This window comes from Panthera tigris, chromosome B3 (genome assembly GCF_018350195.1).
Source record: "Panthera tigris isolate Pti1 chromosome B3, P.tigris_Pti1_mat1.1, whole genome shotgun sequence".
NCBI classification, from domain to species: domain Eukaryota; kingdom Metazoa; phylum Chordata; class Mammalia; order Carnivora; family Felidae; genus Panthera; species Panthera tigris.
In genome coordinates this window covers 41,324,489-41,347,397 of record NC_056665.1, presented here as the reverse complement: position 1 = coordinate 41,347,397, position 22,909 = coordinate 41,324,489, and the positions used below count along the sequence as shown (strand labels likewise).

The 22,909-nt window shown below is 47.9% G+C and overlaps 3 protein-coding genes across 18 annotated transcripts in view; 2 read left to right on the top strand and 1 right to left on the bottom strand.

Moving 5' to 3' along the window:
* The window catches only part of USP3 (ubiquitin specific peptidase 3), a 102,377-nt gene extending 96,270 nt beyond the window's left edge, over positions 1-6,107 (top strand). For all 7 annotated transcript variants that reach the window (XM_042988691.1, XM_042988689.1, XM_042988690.1 and 4 more), the window contains 4 exons: positions 1,421-1,539; positions 2,766-2,879; positions 3,021-3,088; positions 5,329-6,107. In XM_042988691.1, the coding sequence (XP_042844625.1) occupies positions 1,421-1,539; positions 2,766-2,879; positions 3,021-3,088; positions 5,329-5,494 (467 nt within the window). In that variant the 3' untranslated portion in view covers positions 5,495-6,107. The remainder of the gene's footprint in view (positions 1-1,420; positions 1,540-2,765; positions 2,880-3,020; positions 3,089-5,328) is intronic.
* A 5,068-nt stretch (positions 6,108-11,175) lies between these two features.
* Positions 11,176-15,486, top strand: FBXL22 (F-box and leucine rich repeat protein 22). The gene is made up of 2 exons (XM_007099275.2): positions 11,176-12,070; positions 15,150-15,486. Exons 1-2 carry the CDS (start codon positions 11,736-11,738, stop codon positions 15,484-15,486), a joined length of 672 nt encoding a protein of 223 aa, XP_007099337.2. The 5' UTR covers positions 11,176-11,735.
* Positions 15,487-21,884: 6,398 nt separating this feature from the next.
* Positions 21,885-22,909, bottom strand: part of HERC1 (HECT and RLD domain containing E3 ubiquitin protein ligase family member 1) — a 187,125-nt gene continuing 186,100 nt past the window's right edge. For all 10 annotated transcript variants that reach the window (XM_042988679.1, XM_042988678.1, XM_042988686.1 and 7 more), the window contains one exon: positions 21,885-22,536. In XM_042988679.1, the coding sequence (XP_042844613.1) occupies positions 22,351-22,536 (186 nt within the window). In that variant the 3' untranslated portion in view covers positions 21,885-22,350. The remainder of the gene's footprint in view (positions 22,537-22,909) is intronic.

Sequence of the window (22,909 nt, the reverse complement as noted above, 5' to 3'; positions counted from 1 at the left end):
GTGATGGATATTAATTAGACTTACTGTGGTGATCATTTCACAGTACAAATATTGAATTATGTTGTGCAGCTGAAAATAATATGTGCCAGCTATACCTCAAAAAAATCCCACAAAGAATGCATGGTCCCCTTTTCCACACATTGGCCTGTGCACTCCCAGGCTCTTCCTTATACTGTCTCATGGAAGCCAGCATGGACTATGACCTGAAAACTCTTGAGTACAGAGACCAGTGTCCCTTTTCCTTATATAGCTAGGTTTGTGCTTGCTACCCAGCTTTTCAAACATTATATTGTTTAAAGATGCATATATGCATATATGTGATCTAGAGAGGGAAGCAAAAAGACAGTACAGAATTCAGGATAATGGCTATTTCTAGGGGGAAATACGGGGTTTGTGAGTGGGAAGATACAGGAAACTCCTAGCAGAGCTCCCACACATGGCTTTTTAAAAGGGTCGTTCACTGCAGAACTCTAGGGGAAGCCATATATATACATAAAGTCTGGCTCCTCCAGTACTAGAGAGAATCCATTTTTTTACCTGAGGGCTGGGTACAGGCATTCATATTCTTCTCTAAAAAGAATATTATTTCTCTACAGAACAATACATACCTTACTGATTACAATAGGAGTTGGCAAACTTTTCCTATAAAAGGCCAGATAGTAAATATGTAGGCATTATTGCACAGAAGTTCTGCATCCCAACTACTTAACTCTGCTGTTAAGTGTACAAGCAGCTACAGATGATATATAAATGAGTGGGTGTGTCTGTGTTCCAAGAAAACTTTATTTACAAAACCAACTAGCTGGATTTGGCTTGGGGCTGCAGTATGCCAAACCCCAGATTACACAGTTAAACCTTTAAAAGAAAACAAAACAACTATCTGTGGTTTGTCTAGTGGATTCAGAGTAGAGCCTGGAACAAAGGATTCACTGGAGGTATAGTAGGAAGGTCAGTAACGTAGTTTCCTGCAATCCATGTTTTTAAGTAAGTTATGACTGAAAATGTTGGATCTGACTTTGTCCAACTATAATGTAAGACATTGAGAGAAAGTTGCTGCTCAAACTTGGATTTAAGGAAACCATTTTTATCAAAATGATCCAGACTAATTTCTTCATTAAAAACATCAAACCCAATAACCGTATCACCTGTCGTTAACTGATCACTACCAGATGTCAGACATGATGGCCAGGAACTTCACACATTATTTTCCTCACAACAGTTCTTCAAAGTGGGTTTGTTTGGGGTTTTTTGGTATCCATTTTGCAACCAAGAAAGGCTGACTTTTCCAAGGTCACAAAGCTAATAAAGCTGAGATTTGAGCCATAGTTGTCCAGCTTCAAAGTTCAGTCTGTTTTCTACAGCACACTGTCTCTGTAGAAGGCTTTCTGTTTTAATGTCGCCAAAATCAATTTGGTTTTAGATTGTCTTCGCAGTTTTACTGACTTAGAAGAACTCGATGAGACAGAGTTATATATGTGCCACAAATGCAAAAAGAAACAAAAATCCACTAAAAAGTTTTGGATTCAGAAACTACCCAAGGTAAGCATGGAGTTTCAAATTATGCAATTTTGAGGGGAAAAATGTTTATGATTGATGAGAAGACAAATTATTTTTGTAACTTCAGCCTATGTGATCTATTCTATATTGGTCTCTAGAGTTTTCAGCAAGAGGTAAATAAACCCTTTGAGAATGTATAATTAATGTGTCCTGATCACAATTTCCAGTATGTGGAGAGGATGGTTTCCTATCACACCACTGCTAAGCAGCCAGCGGGGTGTCCTACAATTCAGTGCAACTCTGACACTGTCAAAGCCGGTGATAGTGATCAGATTCCACAGGTTCAGGGCTCAGTCCCCTAAGACTACCTCTGCTTCAGAAGGCCAGCAAATGCAGCTTGTTACTTTATGCTTCTGCCCAACAGGCTAGACATGTATGTGAGGAGATGTATAGGGCAGGGTCCTGAACAGAGGAGCTTCTGCCCTTGTGGAGTTTGGGCCTGGCACAGTAGCACTTTGAAGTGTTCTGGTTCCCCATCTGGAAGCTGTCCAAACTTCTCCTTTAGGATTTTTATGGAGCCTTCATTACATAGGCATGGCTGATTAAGTCATTGGCTGTTGGCAGTTGTTCAACTTTCAGCCCCTCCGCCCTACCTGAAGAGTTGGGTTGGGGAGACTGAAAGTTCCAATTCTGTAATCACATGGTTGGACCCCTGGCAACCACGCCCGATCCTTTGAGGCAGTCAAAAAGTTACCTTATTGGCATAACAAAGACACCTATATGGCCATCCCTTTGGAAATTCTAACAGCTTAGGAGCTGTGTGGAAATACATATATAATATATATACTATATAAGTCTAATTAAAAATATAACATTATATAAAGTATATATAACTATTTTAGAAAATACATAGTGTATATATATAACATATATATGTATATTATATATATATGTGTGTGTGTATATTAGGTCTTAACCCCCTTTCCATACAGCTCCTAAACCCTTAGCATATATATTTTCTAGTTTTTATTTCCAGTCAGTTAACTACAGTGTTGTATTAATTTCAGGTGTTATATTTATTATAAATCACAATATCATAATAAGGTATGTGGAAGAAAGTACTATCAAGGTTCAAAAAAAAAAAAAAACTGATAGGCCACCTAAAATATTACTGAGAGGTATTAGTACCAAGTAGTTAATTTTACTGAAAGGGAAATTAGATGTTTTTGGTTTTTTTTTTACAGTCTTTGTCCTTATCTCTCATCCAGGTACTATGCTTACATCTGAAACGATTTCACTGGACTGCATATTTAAGAAACAAAGTTGATACCTATGTAGAATTTCCATTGAGAGGCCTAGACATGAAATGCTACTTACTAGAGGTATGGTAAATTAATTACCTTTGCTAGGAGGGTGCTAAGATGGCTTTTCAGTAAAATTAAGTCCTCACATTGATAGGAGCTAGGGTGTCATTGACCTCTGTTCCTAACTCAGTCCTGGATGTCTTCTCCCTTGTTCTATAGCCTGAGAACAGTGGCCCGGAGAGCTGCCTGTATGACCTTGCTGCTGTGGTGGTGCACCATGGTTCTGGGTAAGTGTGTCAGTGGCTTTTCTTATGGTTGGTTTTCGAAAAGCACAGCAAAGGGGCACCTTGGTGGCTCAGTCAGTTAAGCTTCCAACCTCAGCTCAGGTCATGATCTCACAGTTTGTGGGTTCGAGCCCTGCGTCAGGGTGTATGCTGACAGCTCAGAGCCTGGAGACTGCTTCTGATTCTGTGTCTCCCTTTCTTTCTGCCCCTTCCCCACTCACACTCTGTCTCTGTCTCAAAAATAAGTAAACGCTAAAAAAAATAAATAAAAAGCACAGCGAAGACCTGCAATTTTGCACCACTCTTGATCATTCTCCGTCAACTCCTTAAAAATGGTTTCAGATACATAACACAGGTGAGGTAGAACTTTCTTTCAGTCGTGGTGTGAAAGAATGTTCTGGAGAGGATGTTGTGAAGGAAGAAGAAAAGGCACATGAAAGCAAAATGGAGAAGGGTTCATTTGAGCTCAGCATTGAGAACCTATTTATCCACAAAATCCTCAGTAGGCTTTACTCCAAAGTTATTTATTTCCTTTGCCATTTGACTTTTAAATTGGGGGAAAATGGGAAATTATTTAGAGTAACTTACTTCATATCGTCTGTTTAAAGATTTGTTTTTTTATTTTATTGAATAATTTTTTTCTGGTAATTTTGTTATTAGTTTATACTTTCTGATTCCTTGAGAATGGCTATTTTACTTTTAAACATGGACAAACCCCTATCCATGTTGAGAACCCTTTTCCCTCAGAACTTTGTAGACATTGCTCCCTTGACTTCATCATTCCAGGGCCAAGTCCACTACAGGTCTGATTCTCATCTCTTTATAGGCAACCTTTTTTTACTTACTGGAAGGTTGTAGGATCCTCTCTCTTCGGATTTAAGAAATTATAGTAGATGTATTCCTGGCTTAGTAGTTGATAGGGACACTCTTTGGTGTCCTCAGCTCATGGAAATATTGTTTGTTCCACCCCATTCTCTCCCTGTTACGTGTGTGGCAATCCCTCCGTATCTGCAGAGATAACGTTCCAAGACTCCCAAGTGGATGCTTACAGTCATAGTAACAAATCCTATATATACACTATATTTTTTCATGTACATACAAACATACCTATGATAGCTTAATTTATAAACAATTATAATATTAATTATAATTGTGACAGTGTTAGGCTTCTCTTGACCTTTGGACAATATATTAGAAAGCATCACCTCTTGGACCGCAGCTGACTGTGGTAAACTGAACCGTGGAAAGGGAAACTGAGGACAAGGGGTGACTAGTATATAGTGAATTTTCTGGTTCTTTTCCACATTTTAACCGTTGTTTAATGATTTCCATCTCTGTTTCTGAAGACTGCCATGGCCTATTTTTCCAAATCACCAATTTGGATTTCATCTGTACCCAAATTGAAGATGACATTTTTAATACCATGGCAATCCCATTTTTCTGGTAACTCCTTTTCCTAACATACATTTTTGTTTTATGGTTGCGCTTTTTTAAACCATTGGTATTAATTAGAATTTTTAAAGCTCCTAGGTTTTCTGCATTAAATTTGTTAGTGGTTAATTGCTTGTTCTTCCCAGTACTTTTCTTTCATACTATGTCCCCACCACTGCCCCCCAAGGGTTTGATGATTTGGGGCTGTTTAGAATCCTAATAGATGATGAGATTGATCATTATCGATAAATGGTAAGGGTTTCTCTAGCATTTATGAAAAGTGTTCTACCTGAGGCTTTTCTCTCACCTGGGAGGGCTGACTATAGGGCTGACTGTATGGTTGAGTGGGTGGGTCATGCTGAAAGAGAAAAGCCCTTTCCTGGAGGCAGATTACTTTCTTAAGCTCAGGTTTTTTCCAAGGCTGTGATGGAAATCTGTTCCTCACTTTTCCATGTGTCCATAAGCCTTGACCCATGCTTGTTAGGTTGAGCTCCTTGGCCCCTTTGGTATTTCCATTAACCCAGTGCTATGTGAACACTGCTTTTAGGTGATGTAGAACATCCTCAGTTCCTGCTCGTTCAATGGCCCTCTTCCCTGTATTTCCAATGCCTGCACATTCATTGTTACTTCCTTGAGTTTTGAGGAACATAAACACATGAGTTTAGTCCGCCATCTTAAACCACAAGTCCCTAGGGCTTATTCTTTATTACAGTATTTATAATTTATTGCATATCTAACAGATTATATGATTGCGCAGATTCTTCTGTTATTTCTGTAGTCCTTTTCTTTCATTTTTTTACGTTTCCTTATAGGGTCGGTTCTGGACATTACACAGCATATGCAACTCATGAAGGTCGCTGGTTCCATTTCAATGACAGTACTGTAACGCTGACTGATGAAGACACCGTTGTGAAGGCAAAGGCCTACATCCTTTTTTATGTGGAACGCCAGGCCAAAGCTGGATCAGATAAACTTTAATACCTCCTTTAAATCATTATTTGTCAACTATACCGGACAAACATTTCCAGTTTTCCGTAAATACTTGATCCGAGATTTAATTTCATTATGCACTTTTCAATTTCCTATTTTTGGTTTAGTTTTGTCAATGGTAGTGACATATTAAACATGGGCACCAACTAATTTTTTTTTTAGTTCTACCAGAAAACCTCAGCAGATACTTTGATTTGCTGCTTTAGTTGTAATAATTGTTTTTATATGTAGTTTCAAGAACTTAGTTCTATTTGACTTTTTTTATATTAATGTTTTCAATTCTCACTTTGAGGCACATTTACATCAATGCTTTGTTACTGTCACATGCTGAAAGCAAGATATGTTCCTGATTGCGAAGAGCAGAACTGCCTGCTGCCTTTCACAGCTGTAATGGGAGATCAGGTGGACTCGAAATCCAGGATCATGTGCGCACATCATTTGTGGCCCACAAGATTTCAGTGACTGTCAGTAATCGTTCTTTTCGATTGTAAGAGGTAACTGGGAGAGCATCATTTAGTAGACCAGGTGATTGCCGCTCTTGGTATCTCTCAAGGCTGCTGCTTATCAGCACTGATTAAATAAATTTGTTGGATCACTTGTACCTGTACTGCAAATTCAAGAATTAGTCCTTTGAAGTTTTATTTTGTTTCGGGGTTATTTTTTGCTTGCATGTGTTTTCATGGAGAGAAGAGTACAGAAAAGTCCAGATAAGACCAGATACATATAGTGTTTAAAAATGTCTGTGACTCAGCTACACGGTATAGATACTGTCAGGTGAGGAGACCACAGCTTGTTTGCCTTTAGAACCAGCATCTAGTTCCCCCACTGTCTGTGGTGCTGGATGGAAGGAACTACCTGTCCACTTTTGCCTTATTTCTTGCTTGGCCATCTCAAGTTGAGATGCTGACTTCCAGAGCTGATTTGACCATCACCTACACTTCCCAGAAGGAAATTTGAGTCTTTGCTACTTTGGGTTTTAACAACTCCCACTGGCCTATCCTGATAGCAGAGCAAGCTGAAAATATTCTCACTGTGAACAGAGTTTCTATTCTTGAGTTTAGCAGTCTTGGTTTTAAAACTGTGTTCAAGAAACATAGGTACAGGCTCCATTAAGATTTAACTCAAATTGAAATTTGGAACCAGAATTCCATCTAAGAAAGGTAATTGTGATTTCTGCAAGTGTTCCAGGTTAGTTTGTTGATTTGGGGGTGGGGTGGGGGGCAGTGGCAGCACTGATGAAGGAATCAGAGAAAGGGATTCCCAGAGAGGGTTGCACCTTAGGACTAGGCACTGTTTTCAGGTTCATCTCTCATTCCAGCCTTTATTTTCTTCTCAAGTGTCTACAAGTTACAAGGGGCAGAATGTATTTCATATTAAGCCAACCTACCAGACTTTTTGGTAATCTTGTTTTTTTCTATTAAAAGAAAAAACTGTCAAGTTTTAAGTGCATGAATGTAAAATAAAGTCTAACAGCTGTCCTCAGGGTGGATATTTGAAGTTGCAAGAGAAGATGTGGCTCCATTTCAGTATTAGCTAGGTATATCTCCTGTTCTCTCAGAGCAAAAATCAGCTGCTCAACACTTTAACATGGCCAGGAGAAAACTGCAATTGTGTCTAAACTTGTACTATCCACTATGGTGGTCACCAGTTATATGTGGTTAAAGTTTAATTAAAATTAAATTTAGGGGCGCCTGGGTGGCTCAGAAGGTTAAATGTTCAACTTTGGCTCAGGTCATGATCTCTTGGTTCCTGAGTTCGAGCTCCACATTAGATTCTGTGCTGACAGCTCAGAGCCTGGAGCCTGCTTTGGATTCTGTATCTCCTCTCTCTCTGCCCCTCCCATTCCCCCCCCCCCTCAAAAATAAACATATATTTTTTTCAATTAAATTTCAAACTCAGTTCTTCGGTCACACAAACCACATTCCAAGTGCTCAGCAGCCACATGTGGCATAGGACTGCTGAGGTCTAGGGCAGTTCTCTTAGATAGCAGTGGTCTAAATTTTCACTCCAGAGAAAAAAGCTTTGCCTTTATGTTTAGGTCTGACACCTTAGAAGATAATTAAGAGGGCAACATATATTTTAAATAGTTTACACTTCTAAATTACATTAGGTTGAACCATAGGAAATTTGTGGTATTTGCCTTTTTGATCTACAAAAGTGAAAGTTTCACATAATTTGACCTAATATATTAATATATTAACACCACATGTAATTGAACTTGGAATGTGCATCTTCTTTGATTTTTGTTCAGTGTCTCCTATGAATTCAGGCTCTTTTACTGAGACGGTATATAGCTGTGACTTCTAACATTTGCACTTAGATTATTCCCTCTTAATGGGCAGCTGCTATGACTTCAACAATAAAGCCTTGGGCAGTGTTGATGTTGGTGGAGAAAAACTGTCTTTTCGTGCCAAAAGGAACTTAGTGACAGCCAGACTGCTTTGCTGGGGGAAAGTGGTCCTTAGACAGGTAACATCATTGGCTTAAGAGATGGGCACATCTCCTCTTTGAATTTTTGGAGTATTTTTAGTGTTTGATTTTACTTAAGCAGAATGTTTGGTGTTATGAAGGAAGGCTGTTTGGAAAAGTGATTGGATCCATTTCAACTGTGCATTTGAACACCAGTGATGTAAATGTGCCTATTCGTATTTACAAAATTTAACTGTGTAGCCTTATCACACCTATTTTAAAAGCTGATCTTTGTGTGCTCTTCAGGGCTTTCCCCTTGTGCCATGTCGTCTGTGTGTGTGTGGCTTCTCTCGCAGAGAGCTTATGCTGAGGCGGTGCCTCATGCTGTCACACCTCTCCCCTGGAACAAGAAAACTTCCTCAGAAGTCCTCCCACACAGGTGGGTGATAGAAACCGTTTGTGGCAACACAAATCTCTCTCCATGGTGGAGAAACCTTTGCTTATCCACTGTATTCTACTCAGTGTCTAGTGATGACAAATGTAATAGAATTAAACCAGTGAAGTGTACAGGCCCTGGTCAAGTGCTAAATGTGTATCTCACCTGGGGAACCTACTCAGCAGCTTGGTTCTGCAGTTGGGGACATCTTTATTTCTTAACAGCCAAACCTCTTTCATGGGTTTAGTGTACATAAGTCTATTTAGATACGCTTCTCCCACTTCGGCCCCCAGCATCCCCTCAACTCCCTCATGGACCCTGTGGCTCAAGTGGCCTCTTCACTCCGGCCCTGAAAAGGCTCGTGAGCAGTCCGTTTCTGCGGCCAGGGCACCGGTCCCAGGGGACTGGGGTGTAGCCCACAGGAACGGGCTGCGGTGCAGGAAGAGGCAGCCACGGGGTGGGTCGTGCTGGAGGCCAAGGTCTCCGCATCGCCTCGCGGGTCTGAGCATGATGGACTCCAGAGCGCCCTGCCCTCCGCCGGTGCTGGTTGTGTCTGATGTGACCGTTTGCCGCGAAAGCCTCGTTTGTGTGATGCGAGAGGATTAACTGTGCAAGTGACTAATTTCATTTATGTTGTAATCACATCCCTTTTCTGCTTCACCAACCTGAACTGTTTTATGGATGAACGTATCATTAAATTTCTGGTCTCTTTCCTCTTGGCTGTTATTTCTGAGCTCCTTTCATGGGAGCCAAGGAAGTAATGGTGCACTTGCTCCAGCCATGGGCCTTGTCAGTCAGTCAGCAGTTTGCTTCTCAACCCTCCCTACCTGGGGCCGCCAGAGTACAGAGGCCGGGATGGAGTGACTTGCAGGGACAGGTAGTGGCGGGAAGGGACACCCTGGCACCCGCAGTCAGGTGCTGGAGGAGCAGCCCGTGTGCACCAGAGCCAAGTGAGATCACCCTGCCTCTCCTGGCACAGCTCGTCTTATCAAGTGCTGTCTGCTTGCCTCCTTCAGAGCTAGACGCCACCCTGAGGAACTGGCTTTTGGGCTCTGAGCAAAGGATGTTTCTTGGTCACCTTTTAAATAAAGTAAGACAGGCAAATAAAGTGCCACTGTTAAGAAATAAACATTCTGGTTTTCAGTAAGCTCCTATACACACACACACACACACACACACACACACACACACACGACCCCTCTGCCCCCATGGTCCCTGGAGAATGAAAACACAAGAACCATCCCCCTCTCCCCTGTCCACATCCCTCCTTTTTCCCTCTTACTTATTGGCCTGCTCCTGTCAGTCTTCCACCTTTGGAGACAGAGGTGCCGGAAGCGCACATGGTTTTGCCTCCAGCTCCCATAGGCAGCTGTGCTGGTCAGAGGCTTACAGGCCAACTGGGAGCAGCAGTTGTCAACAGCACCCTGGCGGTCCAGACCCTCCCTGCAGGTGCGCCTGCCTCCTTGGGCCCACCCCCTGCTCCGGGATATTCCTCCCCTCCCCCAGGCTCTGAACATTGGCCGTGCCAGCCTGGAACTGTTCCAGCAGGGCCCCAGGACTCCGTGGACGCCACAACAGACCACAAGGACTTGCCAGTGGCCAACCTTTTAAGAAGTTCAAAGAACCACCTATTTCTAAGAGGTCAGCCCTCTGAAAAGTACTGGTTTGGAAAGGAACTGGGAGGGAAAGTGGAGATCGTAAGGCTTTCTATTAAAACCCAGCCGAGCATACCTTTAGACTGGCTAAGTGCAACCAGAGCCAGAGGGGCCGTGGCTGTCAGCTGTACTTGTGAACCATTAAAATGGTTAGTCTGGAATATTAGCTGTGACTAGTGGCCCTTTCCTTGAGAAATGCTTCTTTTAGCTGTCTCTTGGTCTATGTTTTTAAGAAAAGTCACCCCTTCCACTTCGCCTTGGCAGTGCTGGGGTAACCAAGCACACGGGACCGCTAAGTCTGGTGTCTCAGAGGTTTCTTTAGCTGAATTATGGTTTGTTTTGTTTGGGGTTTATTTCCCAGAGAGAGTGGTGGGCTCCAGGGGGGGGGCAGAGAGAAGGGGACAGAGGATCCGAAGTGGGCTCTGTGCCAACAGCAGCGAGCCCAGTGCAGGGCTCGAACCCATAAACTGCAAGATCATGACCTGAGCCGAAGTCAGACAGTCAACCGACTGAGCCACCCAGGCACCCCTGCATCATGCTTATTTCAAAGGTAAAGCTGCACCAGGAATGACTAAGCCTTAGTCTGCATTCATCTGCATTATAGCCACACAACTGGACACCTAGTATCCCCTTATGTCCAATTCCAATCAAATGGGAGAATGAACAAAGCTAACTTACTTAGATGGTGTTCCCTGGAGCAGAGAAAAATATGGTCCATGCCTCATGAGGCAGCATGCGGCCTTTGGCCTCTTCCCCCAAACAAACTAACAGAGGGGCATATAATGCCGGTAATTCACAATAGCAGAATACATACGGTAGGATCCGGGATGGGAGTGGGAGTGGAGTATTAGAAAATAGATCCACGTACTGAGAAACCTAAATTACGTCAGGAAAGGAGAACTTAAGGGATGATGCCTCCAGGCAGCCTGCCTAGGCTCAGGGGCCCGGTTATGAAGGCATTCACAAAGAGGATGGTGTGTGGCTGGCTTAAAGGGCAAGCTTAGGCTAAAATACTTAGAATTGTTTCAGGCAGTTTTGTGCTAAGAGCTACCTCATCCATCCTGACATTTTGGGAAATATAGACGAGATACAGCAGGGCTCTTAGCCGGAAAAATAGTAAGATGTAAAGCCAAGTAAACTGAAGCTTAAAAGGTTCACAATTGCAAAACTCACAGGAAAGGGGGCATTACCCATGGCTTCACCTTCCCCCTCTGCACACAGAACTGTCACCCTTAGCTCTCTAGACAACAGGCTGCTTCCTACTAAGTGAAACAGAAGACTCCTATTGATACACTAGAAAATGAAAACATACAATTTATAATTAGGGTCTCTCCCAGTGAGCGGAGACTGCAGGCCTAGACAGGTGGTCTGGCCGTCCACCCTCCAATGAAAGTGCCTTGGGAAGAGCCAAGAGAGCTCTCTGCTAAGCACCACTGTCAGCTAAAAGGGAAAGAAATCCCTTTTAAGGAAGCTATTTAACTTCAATAGCCTGCTTTTCTGCCAGGATTTTCAATTCCTCTGAACATAAGCCGAACCACAGACTGCTACACGTATGTCTGGATCTTGGCTTTCCCCCCCGCCCCGTTCTCAGAGCTTCAGCACCAGTTGTTAGCCAAAAATAAACACCATTCCTCAACCATATATGTCCACCAGCCCAGAGCGGGGGAGGAGGAGCAGGAGGTAGGGCAGGTCCCCGGGCTCCGGCCACACACTGTGGCTGCTGCACGCCATGCATCTCACCCAGCTCAACCGGGAGTGCCTGCTGCACCTCTTCTCCTTCCTGGACAAGGACAGCAGGAAGAACCTTGCCAGGACCTGCCCCCAGCTCCAGGACGTGTTTGAGGACCCCACACTCTGGCCCCTGCTGCACTTTCACTCCCTCGTAGAACTCAAGAAGGACAACTTCCTGCTGAGCCCAGCCCTCAGGAGCCTCTCCATCTGCTGGTACTCTAGTCGCGTGCAGGTGTGCAGTATTGAGGACTGGCTCAAGAGCGCCTTCCAGAGGACCATCTGCAGCCGGCATGAGAGTCTGGTCAATGATTTCCTCTTCCAGGTGTGCGACAGGTAGGCCACCTCCTGAGCAGAGCTGGCTTTGGTGGGGTGTGGATTCTAGAGCTCTAGGAGACTTCTGGGGGACAGGGAAGAACAAACCACAAGACCAAGATAGCTCCATTTTGGGGACAATCTAACTAGGCCCAAGGCAGACTGTCCCGGCCTGTCCACAGCACAGTCCCCAGAGGATGATGAGTACAGTCGTGGGGATTCTCCTCCTCTTAGCCTCATAGGTCCTGGAGCTGCTTCTGCCACAAGGAGGAAGCATTCGGGCAGCTGTCTGCCCTGGCAGCCATTAAGACCTCAGGGGCTCTGGCTGGGCCTCTATTTTCAAAGTCAGGCCCTGGGAAAGGTTCTTAAGACTCAGCTATTAGCTTCCGCCTCCACTCTTCCCCTAGCAAACAAACTCCAAGGTTTGTGACATGCAACTAAGGAAGGAGAGCAAGGGTGCTCTGGGTTAGTCCAACCAAGCCAGACTGCGGGGGGAGGAGGGGTGGTGGTATTGAAGAATGGTTTCCTCATTAGAAATTTACTAATCTCACTGTACCCCTAGGGAAGGGTGTTTTGGCCTATTTTTACAAATGAGCAAATCAAAGCTCTGAGAGATCATGTGATTTGCCCATAGCCTAGGATTACTGGATTTTAGGGGGGAAAAAAATGCAAGACATCCAGTTAAATTTGAATTTTAGACGAAATTAATTTGTTTAAATGTTTATTCATTTTTTGAGAGAGCAAGTTAGCGAGCATGAATGGGGGAGGGGCAGAGAGAGAAGGAGACACAGAATCCGAAGCAGGATCCAGGCTCTGAGCTGTGAGCACAGAGCCCGAGGTGGGGCTGGAACTCAGGAACCACGAGATCATGACCTGAGCCAGTCGGAAGCTCAGCTGACTGAGCCACCCAGGCTGCCCCTAATTTTCTGATGTAAGTATGTCCCAAATACATCCTGTACTCATCCTTCAAGCCTACCATGGGTAGAGGCTGAGCCACAGGCAACCCTCCATGGTCTCACCCTCCTGCCTAAGGTAGCCCACACAAGCAGACTTCTGCTGCCAGCCTGTCTCTCAGCCTGTATTTACCAGTCCTGTCCTGACTTTGAGGAAGAGCACTCTTGGTTGGTAACACACTAGGCTCCGCCAGTTTGCTGCCACCCAGGTTTAAAAGCTGCTGTTTACTGGCAGCATGACAGGAATGAAGGCAAACAGTGTGGTGGCCCCGCCCTGCCTTTTTTTTAAGGCAGCAGGAAGAAAAGCCCATCTTGGCTAGGCCCTGCCAGGATGAGGCCATCTCGATGGGTTTAACAAGGCCCGGAAATCAGACTGGAGTGACATATACGGGAGGGTCACGCCTACTCTCAAGTTGTTCCATTCTTGCTGTAAGAGAGCTGGCAAGGTATGGATGAGGCCCCTCATGGCACCATGTGGGTGCAGCAAGGGGCCCCAGTGACACAAAAAGAACAAAGAGCTTGGTGGTCAGGGTTCTGTGCGGAGTCTCCCAGCTCTGCTCCTGTCCAACCATGGGAGCCCAGCCCAAACATTTACACTCTTTCAACCTACTTTCTTGATCTTTAAAATGGGATAAGTCACCTTTCTCACAGGCTAAGAGGATGAAATGACACAATAGCACTGGCACACAGTGGATACTAATATCCACCAAATCTGGTTCTTTAGCAATTGGCTCTTGGCAGGGAGAGACGGGAGAACAGGGAAGGATGGCAGGGAAGGAGTCCGCTTTCTCTGTTTTGTTCCTACAAGCAAGATTATTCTAAAGGTTCTTACAACAAAAGGGACCACTCACCATCTTTGTGGCTTAAACACCTAATCGTCATAACCACCCTGAAGGTAATAATTTCTCCCACTTGACAGATAAGGAGGACTAGCACAGCTCAGGCATTTGTCCTTGGTCAGAGCGCAAGTAAGTTACAGGCAAGTTACCTGAGCCCTCATTCACACAACAGGGTGTAGACAGAGGATTGGATATGAAGACTAAAGAAGCCATGTGAACTTGGGGAGGTGAAATGGGCTCAGTGCCTGAAATGAGGCGGTGCCCAGTCTGCTACAGTCAGGGGGTTAAGGGAGAAGCTTATCGGGAAAGGGAAAGCCCCAGTCTAGACGCCAGCAACTTCTGGCTACAGGGAGCCAAGGCCCCTGCCCACAAGACCGGTCCTTCTTGACTGCAAAGCTGTCTGGTTCTGTGTGCTCCCAGAAAAAGTGAGTTACAATTGCCTACAAAAGGCCCTGTCTAAGGCTCTTTACACTCCCCATCTCAATCTTCACTACAACCCCACCGGTAGGCATTATTCCCTCCCTGCTGTGCCTGCCCCACTTCCCCCAAGAAACTAAAGCTCAGTGAGTGGGTTAGCAAATAAGCCAAATCTAACTTCTGCTCAAGATTCTTCTCAGCAGCCGGTGCTGGTTAGGTTGGGGCAGAGGAGCCTCCAAACTGTGTAGAAGTGGCCCTGACTATACCCACTTCACTCTGGTTCCTGACCTTTTCTAGGCTGGCATCCCAGTGGGCATGCAATAACTGTCTCAGTTAACTGAGCTGAAACCCGGGCTCTAGAACCCAGAGACAGGCATACTGGGAGAAATGTCCCGACCCCAGATTCACGGGTTGAACGTGCCCGTCTCTAAGCCACCCTACAGGGAACCCTTGTTCCCACCTGACCATCCTCCCAGGAGCATCAAGGCCTAAGTTTGAAGCCAGACTCGATTGGTCACCCAGCATCTCTTCTCTCACCCCAAAGCAAACGAGTCCGGAGAGAACCCAAGAACATCCAGAGTTGTCCACCTACAGCAGGACCAGGGGCGGCTCACGAGGCTGAAAGCCACACAAAGTTTGGTGGAATGGAGAGGCAGAAACTAGGGGAAATGGGACAGAAGCCTTGGTTTTGATCCTGGCCGCGGCATCGCAGGCCAAGTTCCTTAAACTTGCTGAGTCCCTTTTCCTGTTTCCGTGCCCACAATATGCAGAGAGTCCCAGGGTTGTTAGGGGGCAACCTGGCCTGGGAGCTCCAGGACCGGGCGGGGCCCAGGGCAGACGCAAATCGCGACCCCGCGGGCCCCTCCCGGGGTCACTACGATCTCTCCGCAGGTGCCCCAACCTCGAGTCCGTCACGCTTTCAGGATGCGGCCATGTCACCGACGACTGCCTCGTGCGCCTACTGCGCTGCTGCCAGCACTTGCGTGCGCTGCGCCTGGAGAACTGCGCGCGCGTCACCAACCGCACGCTTGCTGCTGTGGCGACGCACGGGCGCGCGCTGCAGACCCTGCACGTGGACTTTTGCCGCAACGTGAGCGCGGCCGGCCTGCGCCGCCTGAGCGCCGCGTGCCCGCGCCTGGCGCTGCGAGCCGAGCACAGCGCGACGATGATCCCCGACCAGCTCCCCAGGGCGCCCGGCACTGCCCTTCGTAAGCTACTGCCGCGCTAGGCAGACGGCGCCGAGGCACGACACGCGGCCAAGGGCCGCCGGGCGGAAGGAGCAACCTGGTTTCCAACCACAGCCCCTCCACCTCCCAGAGCGTTGTCACACCTCTGAAGCTCAGTTTCCCTGTCTGCAAAATTGGGACACTAATGCCTACCTCACATTAATGACGGTTTTACGCACAGGAGTGCAAGATTAACCGGATGCTGGGAAAACACTCGGATAGTTCTCACTAAACACCAGCACATTTCCCGACGCCCTTCTGCCCCAGGTCCTCAACCACACACTGCCTGCAGCAGCGGGACAGGCCTGCACCACGCATGGACTGCAATCCCCGGCGGGGGCCGAAATACCCGCACGGGAAGGCGTGGCCACCGGGAGCTCTCCGGCATCGCGCAAGCGCCCTGGGAACGGGGGTGGGGCGACCTCCGCAGCCGGCCTCTCGTCCCGCACTACGTCTGCGGCTCCGGCTTCCCAGGAGCGTGGCCTCCGTGCAACGCGAGCGGGCGGGACAAGCGGGGGACCCGGGACTCACAGTCGGAGAGAGCCACCGAACCCGCCACCGCGGCCCTGTCGCCCGCACCTTTGCTCGGTGGCCGGGAGAGGCGGCTTGCCTTTCCCCAGCAGAGACCGCACACATAATTCTAGAAAATGCGCTGGTAGATGTGATTCTTTCATAAATAGCATATCCTTATTTTCTATGGTTATCTTATCACAAAGGCAGAAGAAATCGTTTGAAAAACCCTAAGTAAAGATTTGAAAACAAGAGCAGCAGCCCCGCTTAAGTCTCTTGATAATGAAACCAATTAGAAGCTGATACAAAGTTAGATTTTTACATGCTGGACTTGCTCAACATGGGCACACGCCTTGACTTAACAATTTCAGGGCTTTAGTCACTGATGTCTCACCTTTAGCCACAAAGTATAGGCTCTCGTCCAGGCAGCAGCCTCCGGATCCCAGGTACACGGTGAAAACTTGGGTTAAGAGCAGAAGGCAGGGAGCCATGGGCCGGCGGGCAGGCGACGCTCACGCTCTGGCTCCGCCCACCACCAGCGGTTACCTAGGGCCTTTAGGCACTTGAGGCCAGGTGTTTCTTTTCTGGGAAAGAGGATCTCCATCCCTACTCACGGTTGCCCAATATTGGGGAACCAGCGAGGAAATTCCATTCTCACGGAGCTTACCTTCTAGTAGAAGGGACAGTAATTGGTATATAAAAAGACAATAAAGCTACGGTGGCGGAAGGTGGGGAGGAAGCACCAGGGAAGGGGATATCTGGCAACTGCTGGCGAAGGTTTGGGGAGAGGGAAGCTACTTAAAAGGGGTTGATCAATATAAGCCTGAGTGGCGGCATCTGAAACAAGAAGTGAGGGAGGGGGCCAAGCAGCATCTGGCAGGAAAATATTCCAGGTGGAGGGAGGGAATAGCCGGTGCAAGGCTCCAGACCAAGGGCAGAGCCCGTGAGTTAGGGGAGGACTGGTGATTAGCGTGGCCGGAGCAGAGTGAGTGAGGAGGAAAGGTGAGCAGAAAAGGAGATCAGAGAAATAGGGATGTGGGCGGCCGTTGGGGCCTCAGAGGTTATTGTGAGCACGAAATGAGAGCTGGAGGTCCCCCACCCAACCTACCCGCAGGAGCCAGGGCCCCAAGCAGAGATGATATACATGTAGGTGACTCCCAGGAGCTGAAATTTCTCCAGGCAGAACCTGTGGGCAGGCAAGCAGCAACCCAGCCCATCCCAACCCCTCCAGGGACTGCCAAAAAGGCCTCAGCTTCCCCCAGGCCCCCTTGTCTCGCCAGCGCTTAGCCCAGAAACAGGTGGGTAATTGCACTGAGGCCACGCCTGGCATAGTTCCTTCACACCCTTGTGTAGGGAGAGCCCGCTGCCTCAGGCCGCCAGCTACTCTGGAAGGGGAGGGCCCCACTCCTCCGGGTGGGTAATTTTCCAGTTTACCCACCATAGCTCCGGACTCTAGGAGGCCTTGCTGGCCTTTCCCCCACTCCTGCAAACAATGTTTAAAGAAAGCTCAGGCTTCCATGGGGTTAAATGTTTGTTTAAAATAGCACCACTTAAGCCCTGGGCTTTGCTTTTATTATCTCTGATAAGCCTGAATTCTCAGCAGGTTCTGTTTGCCCTGAGTTGGGGGGTTTAGTCTGGGGAACAACAGAATCCTAGTTTCTGGCTCTCCTCTGACTGAGAGCAGTCAGCCTTCTCCAGACCTCACCTTTTTTTTTTTTTTTTTTAAGTTTATTTATTTTGAGAGAGAGAGAGAGCGAGCGAGCTTGCATGAGCGAGGGAGGGGCGGGGGGGGTGGAGGGGAGAGACAATCTCAAGCAGGCTCTGAGATGTTGGCACAGAGTCCTACTCGGGCTCGATCTCATGAACTGTGAGACCATGACCTGAGCCGAAATCAAGAGTTGGACGCTTAACTGACTGAGCCAGGCGGGTGCCCCTGGCCCTCAGCTTTTTAATCTGTGGATTGGGATTGCTAGAGAATCTTGCTTGCAGGGCTCTCCTAAGGATTAAGACATTATGTGTGTAAAGCGGAAATCACTGCAAGTTCAGCTGGAATAGGGTAACCTGAGGCCCCCTTTCCCTCTCCCTATGGAAGCTCTTTTACAAATGAGGGTTAAATCCCCTGGCTAAGCTTCTGGTGCCCAGTAATCCCCCACATACTGAGGCTGTAGTGACCACAGAACTGAAGCCGTGCTGACAGCTGCATCCAACACGGTTTCTCCAGCTTGAATCGGGCCCCGCCCCCTCCCCGGGGCGTGAGGGCCACCTGAGGTACAGCCAGAAGGCAGGCACTGATGAGATGGCTCTCCGATCTGCCTTCTAACAGGTGCTGTTCACATCAGTGGGCACTGAGCAAAAAGCCCTTGACAGAACAGTCAGTCCCCTGCTTGATCAGTAACAATGTTCCAGGTCTTCTCTCAGATCTGCATAGAACAAGGGACATCACATGCCTAATTAATCCACGGACTCAATCATCTGGGGTTGCGGGGAGTGTTGAGTGATCTGCAGCTCTGCCATCCATCACTTCTGACAAGTTATGACCTCTCTGAGCCTGTTTATCTCTACAATAGGACCAGTACCCTCTCTGTGACGCTCTGATGAGATCAGGTCTAAATGTGCAGTTGCCTGGAGGGCTGGGGTAGGGAGAGGCGTCCTCACATCCACATCTGTGGGGGCCTGGAAAAGCCAAGTGCCTGGCAGAACCCACAAGGCCTGGGCACCAGGAAGATGCAAGCAGGGTCTATATGGGGGTGATCCAGGAACACTGGATGGAGGACATCACTTGATTTGAGCCACGCTGGAAGACTGACCCCCGCTCCCACGGGGTCTGTGTTCCATCAGCAGGTACAGTTCAGCAAGGGTGCAGCCAGAAAGCCCAAGGCATCCCCAAAGATGCCAGGGGAGACGGGAGCCTGTGTTCCAAAGCCACTTGAAAATGGCTCGGAGGTTACGAGTGTCCTCACGGCTTCCATTAGAGCAGACTACAAACTCTCCAGCTCCTGAACGCACTCTTCACTCAGTTTTGGCCAAGGCAGCCAATGGCTACACAGAGGAAAAGCTAGGGGGAGGACGCACAGCCTTGGCACGGGCACCCGGGCAGGAGAGTGCTCCCCGGTGGAAGGCTGATGCCAGTCACCACACGGTGCCAGCTGGTCTGCACGGGAACCTCAGTACTAGCAGAGACTGGAGCCGCACGCTCTTAGGTCAGGGGCTCCAGGATGCTCCTTGGCAGGTGGAGGCTCCTGGGGTGGGGGAGGTGCCATGAGGTTTGTGTTACAGGGACACACGGGCCCATTTCTGCACAGGTGGGATGACTGGCGGGAACTAAGCTCTCTGGGTTCTACCATCATCGGTGGGCGTGCTCACAGGAAGCCAGGGCTCCCAGCTCTAGCCTGTACACACTTGTGATCCGGCACTTTCCCTCTCCAGACCTCAGATTATGGTCTGTAAAAGGAGAGGTCACCTGACCCCTTAGCTCTAGGATTCCTCCAGCTGTAGGATACAATGCCCAAGACTTGTTTTTTCTGCTAAAAACCAAGTTCAACACATCTGACTGGCAGGGCTGGGCAAGGGCCACAGAGCTGGGAGGCCCAGAACAAAGCTGCACTTTGAAAGGCCTCTGGGGAAATCTTAAATTTTAAAACTTTTTTTTTTTTTTTAATGTTTGTTTATTCTTGAGAGGGAGACAGAGTGTGAGCAAGGGAGGGGCAGAGACAGCAAGAGACACAGAATCCGAAGCAGGCTCCAGGCTCCGAGCTGTCAGCGCAGAGCCCGGCACGGGGCTCGAACCCACAAACCGTGAGATCATGACCTGAGCCTAAGTCGGTTGCTTAAATGACTGAGCCACCCAGGCACCCCAAGGGGAAATCTTAAATTTTAAAAGCTGGGGGTCCAAATTCTCTGGAGACTATGTCAGGGTCAAAAAAACTGCAAGTATTTAACTGAATGAATCCAGCAAATAAAAAACTGCCCAAGCCTCTACAGAGAGGCTGAAAGTGAACTAGGGGATAAAGACCTGTGCTGGGCCCACTTCAGCCCCTCAGACCAGGGACTTCAACCTTCCTCTCTCAGGGCTTCTAAAAATCAGCAAATTACAAAAGAAAAAAAAAAGACAGGTTTCCAGCAAAGAAATGGCATCTGTTATAAAATCAAGGTGTCTATGCAGATTTTCCTTGCAGGGTCAGACCTCCTGAAAAGCCGTCCAGGAAGCCTGACAGGTGGCGCCTGGAACCATGAGCATCAGCCTGCTGAGGGCACCTTTGCCCTACAATCAAGAATCAAATGTGGCAGCAAAGGACAGAGCCTTTCAAAGGTTGAGGCATTATTTTTATTTAAAATAAACCCTGAGGGGCGCCTAGGTGGCTCAGTCGGTTAAGTGTCCAACTTCAGCTCAGGTCATGATCTCACAGTCTGTGAGTTCGAGCCCCACGTCAGGCTCTGTGCTGATGGCTCAGAGCCTGGGGCCTGCTTCAGATTCTGTGTCTCCCTCTCTGCCCTTCCCCTGCTCATGCTCTATTTCTCTCTGTCTCAAAAATAACATTTTAAAAAAATTAAAATAAAATAAAATAAAATAAACCCCGAGACTGCAGATGTAGCCTTCAGCTGGGCACACTCCCAGCCCAGCTCAGAAAGAGGGAAGAGCCACTTGTTACCAGGAACCAGCCCAGGAGGCTCTGAGAGACCCATCTTCTGGCATTGTCCAGGACCTCAGGAGCACACAGAGGCCTCTCTCCTCTCAGTTCCCTCCTGGCCCAGAGGCCTGGGCAGTGCGTTTCCACCCCAGGCTGAGTGCTTTAGGCCCAGAGCCCTTCACCACTTCTGTTCCTGCCGACTGAGCTCTGACATCAAGTATTAAAGGTTCGTCTTTGCCCAGAACCCCTGTGGCTTCCCAGAAGCTGTAGTTTCTCCCTCTGAGACCCAATTCCAATTGAAGGCTTCTCTTCGACAAAACTAACATGTGATCGTGACACGTATTATTAGGCACAGTCACTGGGAAATATCTATATAACACAAAACCGTATCTTTGTTCCAATTTCTCTTTGAAAACACTTATTTTCTACCTTCCTTGTGGAAAACAAGTGCCTGCAAAGCTCTCCATCTGGCACCTCATTTGACTGAACTGTCCTCGGTCCATGAAGTACTGCAGCAACGAACTGGCTGTAGATGAAGACAAACCACCCAAAGGCCTTGCCCTCTTCCTGTTCCCACTCCCCGCAGCCAGAACCTTCATAGCTGCTCTTGAGATGGCCCCCTCTCCCAGAACCACCCGCTCATTCTGACATGCCCAGGAGTGTAACCCCTTCCCCAGCCCATGCACAACTTCCCACCATCCACCATTCAAGGATACGAAAGCCACTCACTGGTTCTCATATTATTCGCACATTCACCCGCTCATTCTCGTGGTCACTCATTCGTGCGTGCGGAGTGCCTACTAGCAATGGCGGTCCGTCTGCACGACCGTAAACCGCCCGGCTCTCTAAGCCCCCACGTACTCCTCACAGGCAAGGTTAAATCGTGTTACTCTCGTTAGCTTCCTCCTTGCTTAGGAGAGCCACTCCCCACTGGGGCTATTCTGGAAAGGCTCTTGTTAGCATGTTACACTCAAACCAGCATCAGAGGAGGAGGAAGGGGGTTGCTGAGAGGACAGGCCAACGGGCTGACCCAAGGGCCCCGGGTGATGGGTGAGGGGACGAAGTAAGGCAGCCAGGATGATAGAATAAATGAAAGTAGGGGCTGCCCACTCCCAGGGGCTGCTCTGTCATCTCCAAGCCAAGCTCACTCGGTGTGAAGGAGTGTTTCTGACGGGTCAAAACGCCGTCACAGTGAGACTAGCCCCAGAGCTTGTCCTTTCTCAGTCAGAGGCTCCACTGGAGGTAACAAAAGCAGCCCACGCTCTGGTTCCTGCATCGGCTTTATTTCTCTGCATAAGGAACCCTGCACAGGCAATTCAAATTAAAACAAAATAAATATATGAATATTCATGTAAAACTGTCCTTTCTAATGAACAATTATACACAATGTACAATTTCATGTTCACTGGGTGGGTTTACAAAAATGTACCATTCCCAACTAAAAATGCACCAAAATGGTTCCATGCAAACTTATCAAAAGTGACCAAAAATGTGGAGGGAAAAACCTGACTGAGAGCACTTTGTCTTTTTTTTTTTTTTTTTTTGTACAATCACAGAAAAATAAAAACATCTAATTTCTTTGTTACATTTAGAGTAACTAAATGTGGCCACTGTTTGTAATGTCGGTTTATGTTCCTAAAACATCTATGTAGTTACCATAAAAGTGTATCCACATGAAACTGGAAGTGAGCATCACTGAGAAAAGGGGCTGGTGGCCCCCCCACGCGGTCAGTAGTCGGTGTCGGAGCCCTCGGCGTTGTCCACGTTCCGCGAGAGCATGTAGTTGTCCATGTCGATGGAGCGGCAGTTGTTGATGGCATAGCGCAGGCGCTCGGCCATGACCAGCTGGCTGGAGTAGGGGGGCAGCCGCAGCTGGAAGAAGCAGGTCTGTGAGGTAGGCAGACTGTCATAAGGCTGTGGAGAGAGAGACCCGGAGCCGTGACTGCAGCATCGGGGTGTCACGGGGTACCTGTGACTGCTGCCCCCCCAAAATCAGGAAAGCACTTCTCCCGGCCTTTAAGATGGGCTCCACAGACAGGACTGCAGGGCCGACTAGAGGGGAAGGACAGACTGTGCTGTGTTGGAAGGAAGGCGGGCTCTGGTGTCCCACGGCCACCAAAGTTTTTGGTGAAGAGGGTTCCTTCCTGTCCTCACTCCCCCAGTGGCCCCGTGTGGAAGGTGAGAGCAAGCCCTGACCGGCAGGATCATGTGAGAGAACACACTTCTCACGGTGCCTGCCACGGAGTGTGGGTGCAGCAGAGCTCGTTCCCTATCGCCTGAGGCGCCT